Below are 20,510 nucleotides of genomic sequence, written 5' to 3'. Positions count from 1 at the left end.
TCTTTAGAAATGTCAAGCATGGATATAAACACTCTGTCACTGAATTAATTTAAATCTGTGTGTACCATAGAAAGTCCAACAAATGCACAGAAAGAACACTGAAATAAATATAGAACATCTTAGTTCTATTTGCACAAGTGTGTCACAACTCAAAGCAAACTATTTGGAAATAAATATTGTGTTGAACATTTTGAAGCTACGATATTTTTCACTCTCAAGACGGTGAAGTTTGTATTAATGCTGTAAAGAAGAGAGAAAAATTGCAGGCATGGAATACAGGTTATCTCAATATGCTTGGTCGCCGAGTTATAAGTTACAACTAAAGGAGTGTCTTCATATTTTGCACATTATAAAACATGTAGCAAACACATGTTTTGGACGTACACTGCTCCTACTTGCAAGCCATACCCTGAAGTTTTGCCCACTTTTAACATAGATATGTTTTTGGACTGTGGTAAGGATGTAAGTGCCTCCGTAGCTCAGGCGAGTCAGCCTCTCACCGCTGGATACCGTGGTTCAAATCCCGGTGACTCCATGTGAGATTTGTGCTGGACAAAGCGGAGGCGGGACAGGTTTTTCTCCGGGTACTCCGGTTTTCCCTGTCATCTTTCATTCTAGCAACACTCTCCATTCTCATTTCATAGCATCTATCAGTCATTAATAAATCACTTTGGGAGTGGCGACCCCATCGTACTAATAACCTATATCTGCTTCATTCATTCCATCCCTGACTCGGTCAATGACTGGAAAACAGGTTGTAGGTTTTCATTTTCAGTAAGGATATAAAGGAGAGAGCATATTTGTCTCTGGTGAGACCGCAACTAGAGTGCGGTTCCAGTGTACGGGACCCTCACCAGGATTACTTGATTCAGGAACTGGAAAAAAAATCCAAAGAAAAGCAGCTCGATTTTTTCTGGGCGATTTCCGACAAAAGAGTAGCGTTACAAAAATGTTGCAAAGTTTGGGCTGGGAAGACTTGGGAGAAAGGAGACGAGCTGCTCGACTAAGTGGTATGTTTTGAGCTGTCAGTGGATAGATGGCGTGGGAGGACAGCAGTAGACGAATAAGTTTGAGTGATGTCTTTAAAAGTAGGAAAGATCACAATATGAAGATAAAGTTGGAATTCAAGAGGACAAATTGGGGGCAAATATTCGTTTATAGGAAGGGGAGTTAGGGATTGGAATAACTTACCAAGGGAGATGTTCAATAAATTTCTAATTTTTTTGCAATCATTTAAGAAAAGGCTAAGAAAACAACAGATAGGGAATCTGCCACCTGGGCGACTGCCCTAAATGCAGATCAGTAGTGAATGAAAAAAATTGAATTGTCTATCTGCAATAGTGTAAGCAATTTTACGATACAAATTTACTTCCGCTTGAAAGAAGTGGCTGACTTAGCGAAGTTTCACTGTCTCGCAACATTCATTTTGGATATTTACACAATAAATCCCTGCTCTCATATTTAAGGGGCTAAGATTTTGAACTAAAAGTGGCCAGAAAACCAAAACAGATATTTTCCTACTAGAAAACACTCCACCAAACCTTACTGCACATGCTGAGTCCTTTTGACTGCAAGTGCGGAAATATTTAAAGATTCTGTGGAGAACGTCTGTGCGTTCCTTTAATTGGGCTTGAACACTTTACTTGTTCTAGAATTCAAAATGCTCCAGATAAACCAGCTTTAACACGACAAGGTTCAATCGTGTTCATAAATGTCTTTCATAATTTGTAGTTCTTTTAAATTATTAGACAAATTAAGGAATGCCTTCAGTCAATGCATGCAAAAATGAACTGTTTTTAACACGTAATAATAATAATAATAACCGATGGAAGAGTAAACCGGATCTCTATTGGGTGATCCTTTGGCTGAGTTTCAATTTGATGTCACCAGAGGTCCTCTACATGCCGGGGTCGTACGACGTGGAGTGACGAAAGGACTTTTTCCCCCTTCAAAAATCGGCTTTGAACCCGTGATTTTGGGACCCTGAAGCCGACGCTATACCACCGTGCCACAGAGACATCTTAAAAGAGATTATGTCACTTATTAAAAAAATTGTTGTTGAAAATCTTAAGCTTTTAGTAAATAAGAAATATAATGTCAAATTATTTATTTGACCTTGCAAGTTTCAAACCAGAAAACAAAAGAAAAAGCTGGTGCATCTTGAGCTTTTTGATAAAAACGACCACAATTTTCTAAAATATGCCACAATTCCGAAACTAATTGTTCAGTTCTAACCAATTTTAGAAGTTTTCTTTGTTTAAACTATATCTATTGTCTCACGAAAGTAGGTGTAAGTTATACTAAAATTGAGAAGGAAAGAAGTACTTATATCGAACAATACTGTATAATCAACCTGTCATTACATTCAGTTTACATCGCACACTCAGTGGTAGATGTTTCCCTATTAATCGAAAAGGGATCATCATCCTTCCCTGATGATTAGTCACCAACCATCATTAGATTTTAGGTACAGGAGTCAGAATTGTTAATTGAAACCTTTCGTCTAACAAATGTGATATCCAGGCTCTATCTCTAGATAATGGATGACGTCACGGACGGCGCGCGTACCTGTCAGTATTTCCTTGTGTCTTCTAATGACAAAAACACATTCCGCTTCAGCGTCGGAACGTATAGTCAACTTGCCCCACGGCACACATAGCTCTGGCAATGTCGTTTGTAATAATACGTAAAAAAAAAAGAAGAAGGATCTGGACGATATTCAACTCAGTTGAAATTAAACCACACAACAATATGCAGACAAGTATTCAGACGGTCAGAGTTTCAAACTCGTGAATCCAGCTTGGCACGTATGATCCGTGTTAACATGTTTATGTCTGGTGGTCATCGATACAAACACAATGCTACCTAGCAACTGTTGAGGGATGGCCATGACCCAGAGACAAATTTATGTTCATTGAATTTTACACTATTTTTAACTTCTACACCAGTATGTATATTCTTTACTGTTGCTTCTTCAGTATACTGATTTCCAAACTGAATATTTGCTTTGTTATGTCTGAGGTCACATTATGCTAGTTTCTTGTTGGCATTAGTTACATTTGTACAATAGCCAGTAGATCTGAGGTTTTGCCTCAATAATTATGACTGTTAAAATCATAAAACATGTGTCATCTTCTAATATTTAACTGTGATTTAAAATACTGCCGGGCAAGAATGTGAAAAATGAAAAACAATGTTTTACTTCAGAGATTTCATTTCAGTTTTTCACTGCATATAAATTTCGTAGCCCAGGAATCTTATTTATACAAGGCCTGTTCAAAAATTACGATAACCTTGAAAATACTTGGCAAATTCGAAGTCTTGGTGGTTTCTGCTAAGCGATATCCACTGTAAGAAACCAGACATTTTCCACGCATTTCTTAAAGAATTAGTCATGTGTGCGATTGTAGAGATCTGTAGATATTACGAGCACCTTAAAACTGGGGAAAAGATTGGTGAATTTTTAGCGAAGTCAGTTTTTTCTTCTCATCCTCCTTACTCACCTGGCTTACCGCCGACAGATTATTTCATATTCCCCAAACTGAAATTCTCCCTGGAAGGAAGAAGATTTAAGTCAATTGAAGAATTCAGTCTCAAATCTCAGGTGGAACTGTGCGATCCTCCCATTGTTATAAGTGTAAACGACGTTGGGAGAGGAAGAGACACAGATAACGTGGCTGCAGGTCAGCTTCCTAAGGTGTTATTTTCGAATTATTTTATTCCTGACATGATAACGTCTTGTAAGGTTTGTTCCAATAAACAGTTCGGAACCAGTTAAGAATTTTCTTCATGAGGATGTGCGACTGAGAATGATTCCAGAACTGATCCTTGGTAATTTAGTTATTCTTACGGGTTGATCCGTGTTATTGTTTTCTGTACATTCCGTAATCGGTCTTCCAGGCAGCCAACCCGGAGAACTGACAGAACCGCTTCGGAAATGATTTTGAACTTAGTTGGAGCAGTTTGAATTCAGAACTCACAGTTCAGAAGCAGTTCTGGTTTTCTATTGGAACAGCATCTATGCTACTGGGCATGAGCAGGCAGTTCGGTACCATGGTGGACCAAACGTATAAACTGATCTGGTGGCAGGCTAAAAATGCTAGCGTACAAAATTTGGCAGGAGCTTGAAACCTGTGTAGGATAGGAAGCTGTTAATTTAGGTATCAATCTGTGTAACATATTCCCTACTACAGGTCTGGGAGTGCGGGTGGGGTTGGGGGCGGATAGCTATAGTGCACAGACCCCTTGAAGACGCTTGATTAGAAACTCAATTGCAAACAACATTCTTTTGCTAAATAAACCCATTTTCTCGGACGAATAGTGATCATAACTTTCTCTCTGGTTGTTGTGAGCTTGTAAACAAATTTTAGTGTAAAATTGAGCTCATGTCGTGTTACGATGGCCGGTTCACCCGAGTCAGAACTGAGGGAACGTGCTCAGACCGACAGAACGGATCAAGAAACGCAGGGAGAGTGCAGCCGGTGGATCGATGGAAGCTGCCTGTTGTTTGATTTATCATGCCAAGAATCAGCGTTATTTTGAACAGACCTCGTAAGTAGTAGAAGAAAGTTCTTTGCACTATTACACCACTTGCTCTATCCACTCGTGGAAGTACCACGTCACGGTGCTTCAAGACTTCTCGTCTCAACTTTGGCACAGGCTGTCACTGTCTTCAGCGCGGCCGACTAATATTGCACTTGCGGTTTGTCCGGACCTGAATCTCACAGTCGACTGCTCTCCAGCGACGTTCCGTTGGTCATGTTGCCGTTCGCTATCTGCTCTAACGTGAAGCCTCCGTTCTCGTGGCCGACATCCTTGGGGTCCTTCTTCGGAGCAACTGGTCCGTCCATCAGGAACATGGTAAACAGGAACATGACTGAACCTGCAAGAACAGAAACAGCGTATATTCAAAGCAAGGAAAGAGAAAAGGAAGAACTCCTAATAAAATAAATAACTAACTAAACCGCAAACACTACCAGACAGTGATCCACCCGGAGGCTTTATATGCAGCTGAAAGTTGGAACCTGATAAAAGAGGATTGGTCAAGAAGTTGGAACTAATGGAGAGAAAGATTCTAAGGAAGATCCTGGGTCCCCAAAGAACAGAAAGAAAGGAAACCAAGAATTATATCTCAAGATGGAAAAGATCTCAGATACCGTCCAGAAGAGGAGGCCCATGTTCTTCGTACATATCTACAGAATGAAGCCGGGAAAACTGACCAATCAGATAACAAGATTTCTTGAGACCAGGAAAACTACAGTGCGCTGGCATCAGGAGGTGAAGAGGGACCTGGAAGACATGGGAATACAAGGAACGGAAATCAGCAATAGGGAGGGTTACAAGTGGAGGATCAAGGGCACGAAGGGCTTTCAAGAAGAATACCCAAGCGATGTGGACAGAGATTGCAGAGTGAAAGGATGAAGAAGTAGTCGACGAGGAACAGATGAAGCTGAATTCGAATTAACGTGGTAGAAAATCGGAAAAAAGGAAAGAAGAACAAGAAATAAAGCAATCTCAGTTCCGTCGCTCTTCACAGTGGTGTTTGGAAGGCTGAAACTGGCTCCATTTATGTAGTTTACATGAACAATACACTGTTGGCCATCTTATTTGAACTGTTTAGTGGAAACAGAACAATGACATATTACAGGCAAATACTTAAATAATTATTAATGTTATTTGCTTCACGTCCCACTAACTACTTTTACGGTTTTCGGAGACGCTGAGGTGCCGGAATTGTGTTTTGCAGGAGTTCTTTTACGTGCCAAGAAATTCTAGACACGGGACTGATGTATTTGAGCACCTTCGAATACCACAGGACTGAACCAGGATCGAACCTGCCAGAAAGTCAGCGGCTTATCCGTCTGAGTCATCAGTCCGGCATGAACTTCAAACATTGTGTACCAAATTCGCATGGGCCGACCTAAGAACGCTTATATCATAGGCAATTTGTGAGGAGGCTGCCGGTAATTTGAACACGAATACGTTTTCGGGCTGGGGGTGTATCTGGAATTAGTGTTAGCACTACTCATTTACAAACTTAGGAATAGTATGATCTTCTTAAATACAGAAATTAACCTACGGGGATTAACACACTAAATCAGTAGATCACATATCCACCGGTCATGCCTCAGCGTTGTACAACAAACTGGCTAATGAGTTAAGGATGGCTGAAGAAGTCTGTTTTTAGATGTTTCTTACAAAAATGTATAGAAATGTATCAAATATTATTACAGCATTTAAATATAACTTATTGTTAATTATCTCCAGTGTAGTACCAGTATTGCTGTGACTAACATATTTCATTGTAACTATAACATGAATATTAATGATTTTACCATTGGTTGTAAACCCGTCACTGTAAAGGTCAGTTCGTCTCTCGAGCTAATAGCTCATTGGGACAATATAAGGTTCTTTCCAACACGCAGTTTCCTGTCAGTACATGGACGCATCCATATACCGCTCTATACGCATGCGCTGACTTCGTATCGGTTCCGGGATTGATACACGATTGGGTTGTGTTGGAATGGATTCTCGTTCATGAACTCCAAGGAATAAGAGTAACGGCAATTACTGTACTAACCTGGTGTAGTGCCGATATTTTCCCATATTGCCCGTCATATCTTTTATGATGCTCACATCTTTCATATCGATTTGTAATATCTAGAGAACAACTCCTCGGCTAATGCGGAAATGCTCGAAAAACTCATTTTCATTATGCTGAGGAAAAGCTTCTTCCGAAAAATACATCGTATTTCAATTATATTTTGTTTCACCTGGTAGCTTTTGTGCCTTCATAAACTATAGGCCTAACGTAACACAATACATAAATAACTAAAGAAAGATGTTTAATTACCGCCACCTAAATAATTGTCATTTCTTTTTCTTCTTGCGAAAAATAGTACCTCCTCTTCTTCACTGGATGAAGAGTGTAAAAAGTCGTCGTCACTATCCATCCTAACCTCAGTAACCAAACAGCTGATTAATTTATTAATGGGAGAAGAGCGTGCAATGTGCATAAAAACAGCTGATTAAGGAACTCCAAAGAAATCAGCGTACAGCAGGAGGCAACGATACAGTGTTTCTGCGCATGTCACAGAAATGTACGGCTCGGTACATGCTTTAGACTGCGGACTAGTTCCGACCGCCGGGAATCGATGCGGAGAGTTAGTTGGAACGCCTGACTCCAGTACACGGACGAATACATGAACGCAATTTTGACTGTGTTGGGAAGGATTTTTCGTATTGCGCATGCGCAAGGAGACCATGTACTGGTACAGGGACTGTGTTGGAAAGAACCTATAATTTCCAGACACTATTGTTACTATGGCAACCGGCGTTCCTCATCTTTGTATACTAGGCCAGAAGCGTCATCTGTACGTTGCTTAGTTACATGTAGCACGGCCGACTTGATGTGTTGCTCTAGCTAGAGCGCAGAGAAGGATCCAGTCGGCCGTGGATGTTATAACTCTGTGTCTCGTATTCTGAGCCCAAGACTCTATGCCTTCCTGTGTATACGCGAGTTGGCAATCCTAGTAGTCTAATAGAGTACTTACTGAGAAGATAAGCCCCCACGTAGAAGATGTAGAGCGACTCTCTGTAGCCGATCGCTTTGGAGACAGGCTCTACCAGGATGGGAAGGTTACCTCCAATGTTGTTCATCACGAACAAGAAGATTCCTACAGTCGTCGATCGCACAGAGAGGGGCACGATCTCCACCAGGATGGCAAACACAATACCGAACCACATCTCAGCTGAAAAAAAAGAGAGGACACAATGTCAAACACAGTGTCTCCAGGCAACTCGTTGCTAGGAGTTGAAAGAAACATATCGCCGGGGAAAATAGCCAATGTAGTGTGAATGTCTTTCTATAGATAAATACTCTGTGTGAAAATAATGCACAATATCGTGATGACTTCATATTAGTCTGTTGATTGAACATTCTTATTACTGATGAGCGCTCTATTTTTGTCTTCCAAAATACCATAGATTCAATAGAGTTGTACTATTTCATTCGACACTGACCAAATCGCCAAATTAGGTTATATACGTAATCAATCAATCAATCAATCAATCAATCAATCAATCAATCAATCAATCAATCAATCAATCAATCAATCAATCAATCAATAATATACATTTAAGGTTGTCGCCCTGGTGGCATATTCTTTATCAGTTGTTTACCGCGTTTTTTCTTAAACATTTCCAAAGTACTTGGGAATTTATCGAACATTTCCCTTGATAATTTATTCGAAGCCCTTACTCCTCGTATTGTAAATAAGTATTTGTCCTCTTGAATTCCAGCTTTATCTTCATACAGTGGACTCAAACTCATTCGTCAACTTATTTAATTCCACGGCAACTCTCCACTGACAGATGGGAACATACCACTTAGTCGAGCATCTCGTCTCCTTACTCCCAAGTCTTCCCAGCCCAAAGTTTGCAACATTTTCGTACCACTACTCCTTTGCCGGATATCACCCAAAATTCCTTTGATTTTTTCCATTTCCCGTATCAAGTATTCGAGTTACCCCTTCGATTACAATATATTAACTAGTTAATGTGAGGAACGATTTTCTGTCCGGTTGTTCACATGTGTCAGGTCATCACATTGCCCGGCTCCGTGGTCTAACCTTCATCAGTTACTTCAACTCTACAGTATCGATTCACGATGTATTGATCTACGTTGTACTCCATAGACTGGCTGGAAGTGCTCGTACAGCGCTCTTAGCTGAGCAAAGTTCCAACACGTCCGCCATGTTTCCTGGTGGCACTCGTCAGCTGTCAACAAGGGAAGATGCCTAAGTCGTGTTCTGCAATTAATTGCACGAATAGAGGGAATACAAGAAGAAACATGTCGTTTTATATGCGAGTATTTGTTTCCTTCTGCCACCAGAGAACATGGCGGAGCAGCTTCCAACTTTCTTCAAAGATGGCAGGTCTTCCGCCAGTGTATGTACTATCCGCGAAACACTTCACTTTACGGGGTGAGGGGCAAGGAGGAGCTGTCAACCAAGACCGACTCCAATCCTCAGACCGTAATATAAGAAAAACATGGCGGCCGAAGTAGCCGAATTACTGGTATTGGCTAACACGAAAATATCACGTGCATTTCATATAAACGACGGTAATTTAATATGATAAATGTAACATCGTAAGGAAAATCACTTTTACACGTATGAAAACGCTTCGCCAACAAGTACGCACCACATATAATCAACTAGAATCACATATATTCTACTAGAAAAGAGACCAACAAGCTGATTATTTAGACATTTCAACTCGTCAAATAACGTTTTCTTTTAGATTTCACTTCGCTGGATAGATGAACATACGTGATAAAACTGTTAAAATGATATTTCTAGCATCATTTTGAATATTTCAAAATAAATTGAGGTGCAAAATTCCTCGATTTATTCTCTCTCATGAGAACTGTGAAACACAAACATAACTTGTTGTCTTAGTTTTGAAGTGGTAGATAATTTCTTAAATTCACCACCCAATGAATGGGAAGTACACCCGAAATCATAATGTTATTCGTTTTACGTCCTACTAACTACATATTTTACGGGTTTCAGAAACGTCGAAATGCCGAAATTTAGTCCTGCTATAGTTCCTTTACGTGCCAGTAAATCTACCGACACGAGGCTGACGTATTTGAGCACCATCAAATACCGCCGGACTGAGTCAGGATCGAATCCAGCAACTTGGGATCAGAAGGCCAGCGCCTTAACCGTCTGAGTTACTCAGATTATTGCTAGTTTTTTGCTAATTGCTTTACGTCGCACCGACATAGATAGGTCTTATGGCGACGATGGGGCAGGAAAGGTCTAGGAGTGGGAAGGAAGCGGCCGTGGCCTTAATTAAGGTACAACCCCAGCATTTGCCTGGTGTGAAAATCGGAAACCACGGAAAGCCATGTTCAGGGCTGCCGACAGTGGGGTTCGAACCTACTATCTCCTGAATACTGGACACTGGCGCACTTAAGCGACTGCAGCTTTCGAGCTCGGTGTCACTCAGATCAAGTACACCCGAAATGATTATGTTAACATGATGTTAATATAATGTTGACATATGGCATAACAGCACTTCACGCAGTGATAGTAACCTTAATAATGAAACTTTCAGACACTAAAGATATAGCCTAATAGGTTTTTACCCATTAAATAACATAAGTGGAAAAACTCTATTGACTAAACATTGATATTTAACCACATGCACGAGCTTCAGTTCGGCACAGTCTGCTTGATAACTGATAGTCACAGCATGAATTGGAAGGTGTTGGTAGTGTAAAACCCTACGTTACAAACCCAGCTAATCCCTCTAAGACACTATTTCTTTTGTGTAACAGTATGCAGATTGCTCCATCCGTCACACTTATAAGTTTTGTTATACTCCAAGATCCAGCCAAACATTTCCGCAGGCAAAGCATAGATTATTGTAAAATACACTTGCATCTAAATCACTAGACACTCTGAAGCACATAGACACTGACGGAATAACACAATATCCATTATATTCTATCTAAGTTAATATTTTTCGAGGAACACGAATAGTTTGGAAGTAGAGAACTAGATTTCCTAACCTCATACTTATTCTCAAAATGATGTATGCACGCTACGGTTTTGCCATGGACTTCAAAATAATCACGATGTATATTCCTAATCGATTTCTCTTCAAATGTTCTATTTCGTAGGAAACTTAAGAATAGTTGTATGAGAGGCATTGCCATAGTTAGACTAAAAACTGGTCCACCCAGTGCACTCATGTTTTTTAATGAGTAAAAATACGATCAAAACAAGCACATTCTCACATTACTGCGTATAATTACACATCCTATGTACCTACCGACTCATATAAATACACTCGCACACTTATATTCTACAAAGAAACTAACATTTGTCGTCAAATTTAATAAAATTACACTGACTACATACGATAACAACAAACCAAAACAAACCCACATTTCCAGCAATTTCGGCTACTCGATTCGCCATCTTTGAACGATCGAGAGTAGCATTAAGGTCTGAGAATTGAAGTCGGTCTTGTGTCAACTGAATTGAACTGAAATCAGAATTGAATCGATAATATGATCGATATGAATTTTCTAGTTTATTATCTAAAGCCCACCATTGCGTCACACACACACACACACACACACACACACACACACACACACACACACACACACACACACACACACACGTACATGTCTCATTGTGACATTTTTATTTAGCATCCCTAATTATATCAATGTAAATAACATAGACTGGCCTACCAGTTCCTATCACGCGTGCATGGAGATTCGCAAGGGTGAAAAGCAGAAAATATTTTAATCCTCTTAATCGTGAAAATAAATTTTTCCGTATATGCGGTGGCTCATTCAGTCAACTTACTCAGTGGGAAGAGCAGGAGCTGTTTTATTTATTTTCCTACAGTATATCACAAGAATCTGCTACTTTCAACTCTAATTTTTTCTGCCCTTACTGTGTACAACCCGTGATGTTAGTTTCCGATTAGGAGTTCTAAAGTCTTCATGTGATATATTTGGATTTTCCTCCGCCATTGCAGTAGTTTGCAAAAGTTTTTAGATTTCAGTTATATTTCTTTGCTTTTCTGTATAAATAGCATTACTCGAAGTTTTGCGATTACACAACCTCACGGCGAAGCATAATAAATTCTTTTTTGGTGCCAGTCCGTATCTCGATGATAACCAAAGTCTACGGATTCAGCATTACGGAGCCGAAGTATCACTAATAGTTTCGCGGATAGTGGTATAATATAGGTCCCAGTTTGTTGTTCCAAAGCACACAAGAAACAAACTGCTTGTAACCCATTCTGACGTAGTTACTTGAAAAGAGAAGTTACTCACCAAAAAAGTAGGAGATACCCAGCGTGATCATGGCCCCCACAGGATTGCAGTACACACTGCCGAACGCGAAGGGCGTTGAGATGAGCTGCAAACAAACAAATACTGCATTACTTGAGTTGAAGCTGACACCAGCTAAGGCACTGCGATAAGCACGTCCCCTATGTCATTGCTCATAATATGGAAACAGCTAGGGAAAAGTGGGGGTAAACATTTGCCGAGGCAATACTTCACGGAATGTTGGAGGTAGCGACGTAATACTGGCATGACATGGGGTTTCATTGACACGAAAATAAAGTACACAAAACTATCAACAGATGGCGCTTCATACGACACACAAGCAATAATTAGCAAAGACGATGCTCTTTATAACAGCTGCTCAGCATGTCGGCCGTCATTCATCAACAATACCTGTTGACGAGAGACGATGTTGTGAACAGCACTGTACAACATATCCCGCAGGTGTGGTGAGAAATTGCCGTCGAATGTTGTCTTTTAGCATCCCTAATAAGGTCGGACGATCGCGGTAGACTTGCGACTTCAGGTAACTCCACAACCAATAATCACACGGATTGAGGTTGGGGAGGCCAAGCATGACATGCCGCGATTGCAGGCGCATCTGACGCCCTCTCTCATGACAGCTCCTTTTATACCGTACACGAGTCTCATGCTGTATCACTGACGTGTTGCTGTCTAGCGCCACCTGTTAGCCTGTTTGTGCACTCGTTGTTGGTGTTGGTAAAACTCCAGGTCATGCCAAGCATGTGTACCAATATTCCGCGAAGTATTGCCTCGTCAAATGTTAATGGACCTTTGAGTCATCCTGTAGAATTGATTGCAAGTTGCTGAACATTAATTATTATTATAATAATGGTCCTTTCGCGAATGATTCGGGGTCCAGTACATGAAGTTGCCTCTGTGCCAGGAATGTCTCGACAGATGGCCAGATTTCATCTGAAGGAAACTTCGAAGTAAATTAAATATATTGACAAGTAGTATGTAGATATTATATCTAAATCATCAGAGAAACGTTATAAATAACGGTACGATTCACTGTTACACCATTATAAATTACTGTGTTATGCTATACGTCCAACAACATGGCTGCTGTCTGCAGCGAGTGGGATGAAGTCATTGATCTGGGGCTTGTTTCTCAGAACTACTAGTTCGTTACATCACCAGTTACCACTAGTTCTACTAAATGTTTATATTACTAATGTAGTAACTTTTGATAGTTTCACTGCTCCGCTGACATCAATCACTATGCTCATTTCTTTACACTGTAACTGATGTTTACCAAAATGCTAGCCCATAGAACACAAACTGGCTGTTCCTATAAGAATCAAGGGAGATGTATGTTTAAAATGCTTCATAAAACAGGGGCTTCGGCAAAAGTTTTCGAGCTATGTCAAGTAATGGATTTAATCATAAAAGAAACGTTTCCGTTTGCGGAAAGGTAATGGTCATGAATATTTCTTTCAACAAATTAAACTCAGTGTTATATCAAGGATAACTTCAACTACGTCAAATGAACTTAAATGGTAGCCGCACCATCTTTGGCCACCAAGGCCTACGGTAACGACTAATCTGACGTCACTAACGGTACACTTTCTACTTCAACACACACTATTTATACAAATCTACAGCCGCAGCATCTTTGGCTCCGATAACAACTAATGTGACGTCACTTCCGTTACACATTTTGTCGGCTAAACACCGAATGTGTCCCCAGAGATCTTTTACATGCCGACATCGTACGACATGGAGTGTTGAATGGACCGACTACCTCTGCGGGATTTGAACCCGCTATATTATGATCCGTAGCTCGACTGATCTACAGAGAGAGCTAAGTAATGGATTGAAAACTATAAACAGTGATTATGCATGTGAGATACACTTCCAAATTTTTTAGTACTTTACATTGAAACAAACAAAACCCACGGTGCCATCACTGTTCAGATTACGAGGCGCTTAAAACATGCATTATATTGATATAATCATGGCCGCGCTGAGTGGCTCAGACGGTTAAGGCGCTGGCCTTCTAACCCTAGCTTGGCAGGTTCGATCCTCGCTCAGTCCGGTGGTATTTGAAGGTGCTCAAATACGACAGCCCCGTGTGGGCAGATTTACTGGCACGTAAAAGAACTCCTGCGGGACTAAATTCCGGCACCTCGGCGTCTCCGAAGACCGTAAAAGTAGTTAGTGGGACGTAAAGCAAAAAACATTATGATATAATCATGAGTGCATATACCTTGGCTCTTCTTACAACAACTTTGTTCCATTGAAATGCCACATAATAAAATTATTTATCTTCACTACGATACTGACGGTACAGAAACCACAGTAGTCACCAGAGCCTTCTAAAATGCTGGTCTAATTCACTAGAATGCTATTTCGATAACGAGATTCTCTGATGTCCGCCTTTGTGTTGTAGTGGTTAGTGTAGTTGGCTGCCATCCCCAGAGACTCAGGTTCGATTTCCGGTTAATGTGGCACGGTGACTGGAACGGGGTCCACTCATCCTCGGGAGGTCAACTGAGTAGAGGGGGTTCTATTCCAATCTCGAAGTGGTTGTGCGTGGTTTCTCACTTCTCCTCCAGACAAATGCCAGGATGGTACCTAGCTTAAGGCCACGGCCGCTTCCTTCCCTCTTCCTTGTCTATCCCTTCCAATCTTCCCATCCCCCACAAGTCCGCTGTTCAGTATAGCAGGTGAGGCCACCTGGGCGAGGTACTGGTCCTTCTCCCCTACCCTAAGTCTCACGCTCCGGGACAATGCCCTTGAGGCGGTAGAGGTGGGATCCCTCCCTGAGTCCGAGGGAAAAACCAACGGTGGAGGGTAAAGAGATTAAGAAAGAAAGAAAGAAAGAAAGAAATATTCTCTGATGATCTTATGAAAGTGACTGCTATTGCTAGTTTGTACGCCAGTAACAAGTAAAGCAAACTCAAGTTATTCAATTTGCTTTCCATTGCACCGACACAGACAGGACATGGCAACGATAGGATGGAAAAAGGCTAGGAGTGCGAATGAAGCGGTCTTGGCCTGAATTAAGGTGTAAAAATGGGAAACTACAAGAAACCACTTTCAGGACTGCCAACAGTGAAGCTCTAACCCACAAGCCAACTAAAGTTACTAGTGAAGAGAGTAGTGTTAGTTTTGAGAAGCCGGCTTCTGGACACACCAAAGTGTTGAGTTACCTGACTGATGGACAAGACGGCCACTCGAGATCTGATGCCCATCTTGGCCACGAACTTGTCGGACACGACTCCTCCTACCACCACTCCGATACTGCCGACGACGATGGTGACAGCGAACAACCACCAGCCCAGATCATAGTCGGGGAAGTACTGCTGGTAGTAGAGGTCGCAGTTGTAGGCCACACACATACCGCCTGGAACAAGTGAATAGAACAATGGAATTTAAGAAGTAACAAGAAAATATACCAGAACGTAGAACATACGTATAATAGAAACAATAAGAAAATGAAGATTGCTATTTTTTGGACTATCTATAGAATGGATTGAGAAAACAGATTCTCAAGTACGTGTTGGAGAAAAAGTCAACAAGAAGCTGGGTACAAGATGTCAGGAAAGGTTTAGAAAGAAATAAAATAAGACAAGGGGAAAGAAGGAATGTTGAACCGAAATTGACATCTTTTGAAGTTTCCGTTTCCCCCTCATAACTGTTATAATGCATCGATTTTGTGTAATAAATTAAATCAATCAAATGTATTTTGTAATTATTTGAAAAAATCCACAGTTTTAATCCTTTGCACAAGCAACTGAACACTGAAAATGTCACACACATGACAGAATTCATTGAGATTGATCGAGAAGAAATTGTTATCCATGTACTGTTTATACGATGTAATTCTCGTTTTGCTTCTTCACTTTGATATCGTTTGAAGTATTTCAAGGTCGATTATCTTAATAAGTTGTCTTTGTTGATCGCTCTAGCATCACGACAACTTCACCCGAACGACGTTTGTGTGTTGGCGCCATGATGACGTACGACACACTCACGTGATTGATTGTTAAATAACATAACCTCAAACCGGAAACTCATCGGTTGACTAACTCTGCCACTAGTAACGCTATTGTCACATCATACATAACCCACTTCAAACCGAACTGGACGCCTTATTTTTGCGAAATTAAAAAATCTGGCACACACATTTTTAACAAAGGATCAATGTATTTATTGAAATATTTAAAATGAACATCGGATAATATTGTGGAACAAGTTCATTTTTAAAAATTGCCTTTTTTACGATTTTTTGTGAATAACGTTTGTACCTTCAATACTTTAGGCACAAGTGTGCTCACCTGTGTGTCTGATGGAGGCTGCCAGGCACAGCAGGATGACTCGAGGCTGCAGCATAACTCTCCAGGGACGTTCTCCGCCACCGTTTGTGGTGTTCTCCTCCCCTATGGCCTGTCTGGCGGGCTCCCTCAACGTGAAGGCAGTCAGCAGGGCGATGATGATGCCCACAATACCAGCGCCGTAGTAGCACACCCTCCAGCCCTGTAACATGGTCGGAAGAAAACTAAATGTGAAGGCCTACAAAAACTGATCAGCAATAACATTACATTGACCATTGTTTGCTGCGATGTGATTTGTCTCTTCTGCTGCCACTCATCTCACATAGATGCGATTACGGCTGCGTCCCGAGTAAAACAGCCTGCTAGAATATTGGCGGAAAATAACTGGGGAGTGAGAAAACTTTGCACATGAACGACGGGTAATACAGTTCGTTTGAACATAAAGTTGGAATTCAAGAAGACGAATTGAGGAAAATATTATTTTATAGGGAAATGAATAAGGATTGCAATAATTTACCAGGGAGAATGTTTGATAAATTACCAACTTACTTGAAATGAATTAAGAAATGTCTAGGTAAAGAACTGATAACAAACTGCTAAATGCAGATGAGTGGTAACTGATAGAGAAGACTCCAGTGCGGTGGTTATCATCTTGATGTCTTAGACAGGGCGGACAACAACCTGCCACACATGAGGACACTATCTGGGAAAAGAGGCTGATCGAGCGAGGTACGAAGCCTAAAAGAAAAGAGTCTATTCATCCATCCGTATATCTGTATAAAATTTGCCTATGGGAATATCAGATGATCGTAAATATATATTACAATCAAATGTGGGAGGCGATGTTGCCTAGCAACCACACAGGCTGTGATGGGTGGCCATGACATACATATCCATGACCTGTGCAGCTCTCAAGGTACTGTTGCTAGGTTACACCTCCGTCACACATTTTATTATATGAATCTATTTCCTTACACAACTTTTCGGATGCCTTTCAAAGAAATATTTATGTCAAAAATCAGAGCAATAAAACTAAATTCTTAGATGCCTATGTGCAGCGTTCCGCCCAGTGCGTGCCATATGGGAGGGCTGCTTAGCAGTTGCAGACGTGTCAGACAGTCCGATACTGCGAAGCAGCGTCTTGGAAAGGCACGCTCCGGACGCAGACACGGCCTATTGCTGTGGTATTCTGAACTAGGAGATAAGGAGACTCCTTTTCGTAAACTGCCAAAGTCTGTAAAATTATGAAACTTTCTCTTTCCTTGCGTTACTCTTGCATAATAGCAGGGTTTGTCATTTCTTGCGATCAAATGCGTCTTCAGCTTTCTTCATGTCTTCCATAACTACCGTTTCCTGGGTCTTCCACGCGGCCGTCTTCCGACACGGTCCAGCCTGAAAGCCGTGTTAACGACTGCATCCACGGCACTTCGAACAATGTGCCCATACAATCCGCAGCCAGATCCATTCGCAGACATGATCCACATTTCCATCACATGAGACTTGGACTCTACCAGCAGGAAGAAATTTTTGCTTTAGGTCGCACCAACACAGAAAGTTCTTGGCGATCATGGGACAGGAAAGGGAACCAACCGTGATCTTAACGAAAGGTACAACTCCACCACTTGCTTGGTATGGAATTGGGGAACCATGGAAAACCATATGAAGTGCGGTTGGAAGCCAGTGTCTCCCGAATGCAAGCTCACAGCTACGCGCCCACATGCCCAGTTATGCGAGGCTCGAGGCTCGGTGATCAGTCTCCTGACTTCTTAGCACTCCCTGTCAAGGATAGAAAAGGAAAGATCATAGTCACTGTAAAACTTGTTGTTCTTGTAGAATCTGGTGGCGATTTCTTTTTTAATTTTCTTGCATTTGTGCCTTATTCAAAGTGTTATTGCTGCCCTTGAACAGTGCCGGATCAGATGGTACATTCTCGCATTGAGATGACTAGAAGGGGAATCCCCATGGAAGCCCATGGCAGAGTGTGACTTATACAAGAGAAGATAACAAAAGCTACTCACCAGGTCCCAGGCGTTGATCTGCGGCACGTATCTGCCCACGGGGAAGGCGATGCCGTAACCTCCATAGATACCCCAGTTGAAGATGGACATGACGAGACCTCTCTTGTCCTCGGGGAAGATGTCTGACAGGATGCCGGTCGCCAGGGGATTACAGCCTGACTCTCTGCAACACGCGTTACTTTATAGTCGCTTGGAACTGACTGAATGCATTTCAGTTTGAACAGAAAGGAAATATCATAGCTGTACAAGTGATGGGTACAATTAATCAATCAATCAATCAATCAATCAATCAATGATCTGTATTTAAGTCTCTGGCTCAGGTGGCACATTTCCTATCCATTGGTTACCCAGCCTTTTTTCTTAAACATTTTCAGGCTACAATAAGTGGAAGGCATGTTAGCAGTAATAAAATAATCAAACCTTCTGATATTAAGCAAGAATCACATCATATATGCACATTTTGTCTTTCTTTCTTAATCCGTTTTTCCCTCGGAGTTAACGAGAGATCCCACCTCTACCGCCTCAAGGGCACCGTCCTGGAGCGTGACACTTTGGGTAGGAGGAGGACCAGTGTCTCGCCCAGGTGGCGTCACAGCGGCCTTGTAGGGGGACGGGAAGACAAGGAAGAGGAAGGAAGTGGCCGCCCCCTTAAGTTAGGTACCATCCCGTCATTTGCCTGGAGGAGAAGTGGGAATGCACGGAAAAGCACTTCGAGGATGGCTGAGGTGGGACTCAAAACCCATCTACTCAGCTGACCTCCCGAGGCTGAGCGGACTCCGTTCCAGCCCTCGTAACACTTTTCAAATTTCGTGGCAGAGCCGGAAATCGAACCCGGGCCTCCACGAGTGGCAGCTAATCATACTAAGCACTACTCGACATATTTTGTCTGATTTGGAAAATATTTCTTTCGCAGAGTTAGGTGAGACAGGCTCTATTACAAAAAATAATAAAACATGTTGGAACAATTACTGCCGTGGTGTTGACTTCTCAATTAAATGTAATATTTCTGTCCATAGTAATATAATTTATTCTGAGGTAATCAAAGAGCTTTACTCACCCTGCGGCTAGAACCATCCTGAGCAGCACGAGTTGCCAGTACTCCCTGACAGAACCAGTGAGGACCATGGCTATGGCGAACACCAGAGTGCACACCGCCAGACACCGCACCCTGAAAAACAAGTATACAGTGTGTTTTCAAGACATTATTGTAACAAAAGGATCGGGTACGCTCTCTGTAATAATATCACATCGCCGGTGAAGAAACAGAACTTCGTATCCTTCCTGTCCATTATTCTCGTTGAGACTTGTCTCGTCTCCCGGCCAGGTTGAACCGTGTTTTTGTTTTCTGTACATTACGTAGTGTGATTGCTGCCTGGGAGACTGACTACCTCGGATCGAGCAAAGGTATTTCAGTCGCCTTGACAAAGAATACTGCAATGTATTTGAAACGTTGGAAAACTGTACGCAATGTACAGAAACAGGGCTCAACCCGGAAAATAAACTAAATAATTCTACACACCGTGGAAGCTTCACCTCTAAGGTAATTTTCGTTGTGTTCATCTTCCTATGCGAAGGTCTACCGTACTCTAGGGATATGTGATGGAAGATCGAGTCAAAAGTTAAGCACAGTTCTACCTGCTCAAGTATCTCAAACTGCTCCATTTACAGCAAATGTTCGAAATGCCGTCCCCCCGCATGACATCGTCGCACGAAGTTCTGTTCTACCGGTTCGAATATCCGCGGTGTCATTTGAATAGCGAGAATTCTTGCCAAGAGATCCTTTTTAGTCTCGACAGGTGTCTCATATACAAGGCTTTTCGCATGGCCCCACAAGAAGAAATCGTTGAGGTGAGATCAGGTGAACGAGTGGGCCACGAAACAGGACGTCTTTTTCCTATCCACTTTGCAGGCAATGTCTGATTCAGGTGTTCACGAACCCTCAGTCCAAAGTGCCATCATGTTCCGGTAGTACTCTGTACACTGCTGACTCGAGCGTTTCCCTTGTCTCAAATTGATCCTCCACAATCCCTGACAGTTTGTATCATCCTCACAGTACACCCAGTATGTTTGCGTGACGTGTTTAGGCACTGCATATCGATATGCGGCTGCGAGGAGAGACAAGTCTTAAGGGAAATAATGGATAGCTAGAGCATTGTAACATACGAGGTTTTCTTTCCTCAAATACGAAACTCATTGCTTGGGAACACATCGACTGCTAGTTAGTTTTCGACAAAAAAACTTTTTCCTTAAGACATAAAATAAATAAAGGGATTGCGAGTATTGAAAGGATATGATTGGCAAATT

The 20,510-nt window shown here is 41.7% G+C and overlaps 1 protein-coding gene across 1 annotated transcript in view; it reads right to left on the bottom strand.

The window, feature by feature from the left end:
• Positions 1-4,278: 4,278 nt before the first annotated feature.
• Positions 4,279-20,510, bottom strand: part of LOC136886473 (probable sulfoacetate transporter SauU) — a 91,416-nt gene continuing 75,184 nt past the window's right edge. Inside the window, exons 4-10 of the mRNA XM_067159266.2 lie at positions 19,264-19,374; positions 18,207-18,369; positions 16,192-16,390; positions 15,064-15,257; positions 11,870-11,954; positions 7,554-7,751; positions 4,279-4,882 (exon numbers count right to left, since the gene is read on the bottom strand). Of these exons, the coding sequence (XP_067015367.1) occupies positions 4,722-4,882; positions 7,554-7,751; positions 11,870-11,954; positions 15,064-15,257; positions 16,192-16,390; positions 18,207-18,369; positions 19,264-19,374 (1,111 nt within the window). The 3' untranslated portion in view covers positions 4,279-4,721. The remainder of the gene's footprint in view (positions 4,883-7,553; positions 7,752-11,869; positions 11,955-15,063; positions 15,258-16,191; positions 16,391-18,206; positions 18,370-19,263; positions 19,375-20,510) is intronic.

This window comes from Anabrus simplex, chromosome X (assembly GCF_040414725.1).
Source record: "Anabrus simplex isolate iqAnaSimp1 chromosome X, ASM4041472v1, whole genome shotgun sequence".
Lineage (NCBI taxonomy): Eukaryota > Metazoa > Arthropoda > Insecta > Orthoptera > Tettigoniidae > Anabrus > Anabrus simplex.
This window is presented reverse-complemented; position numbering and strand designations above follow the sequence as displayed.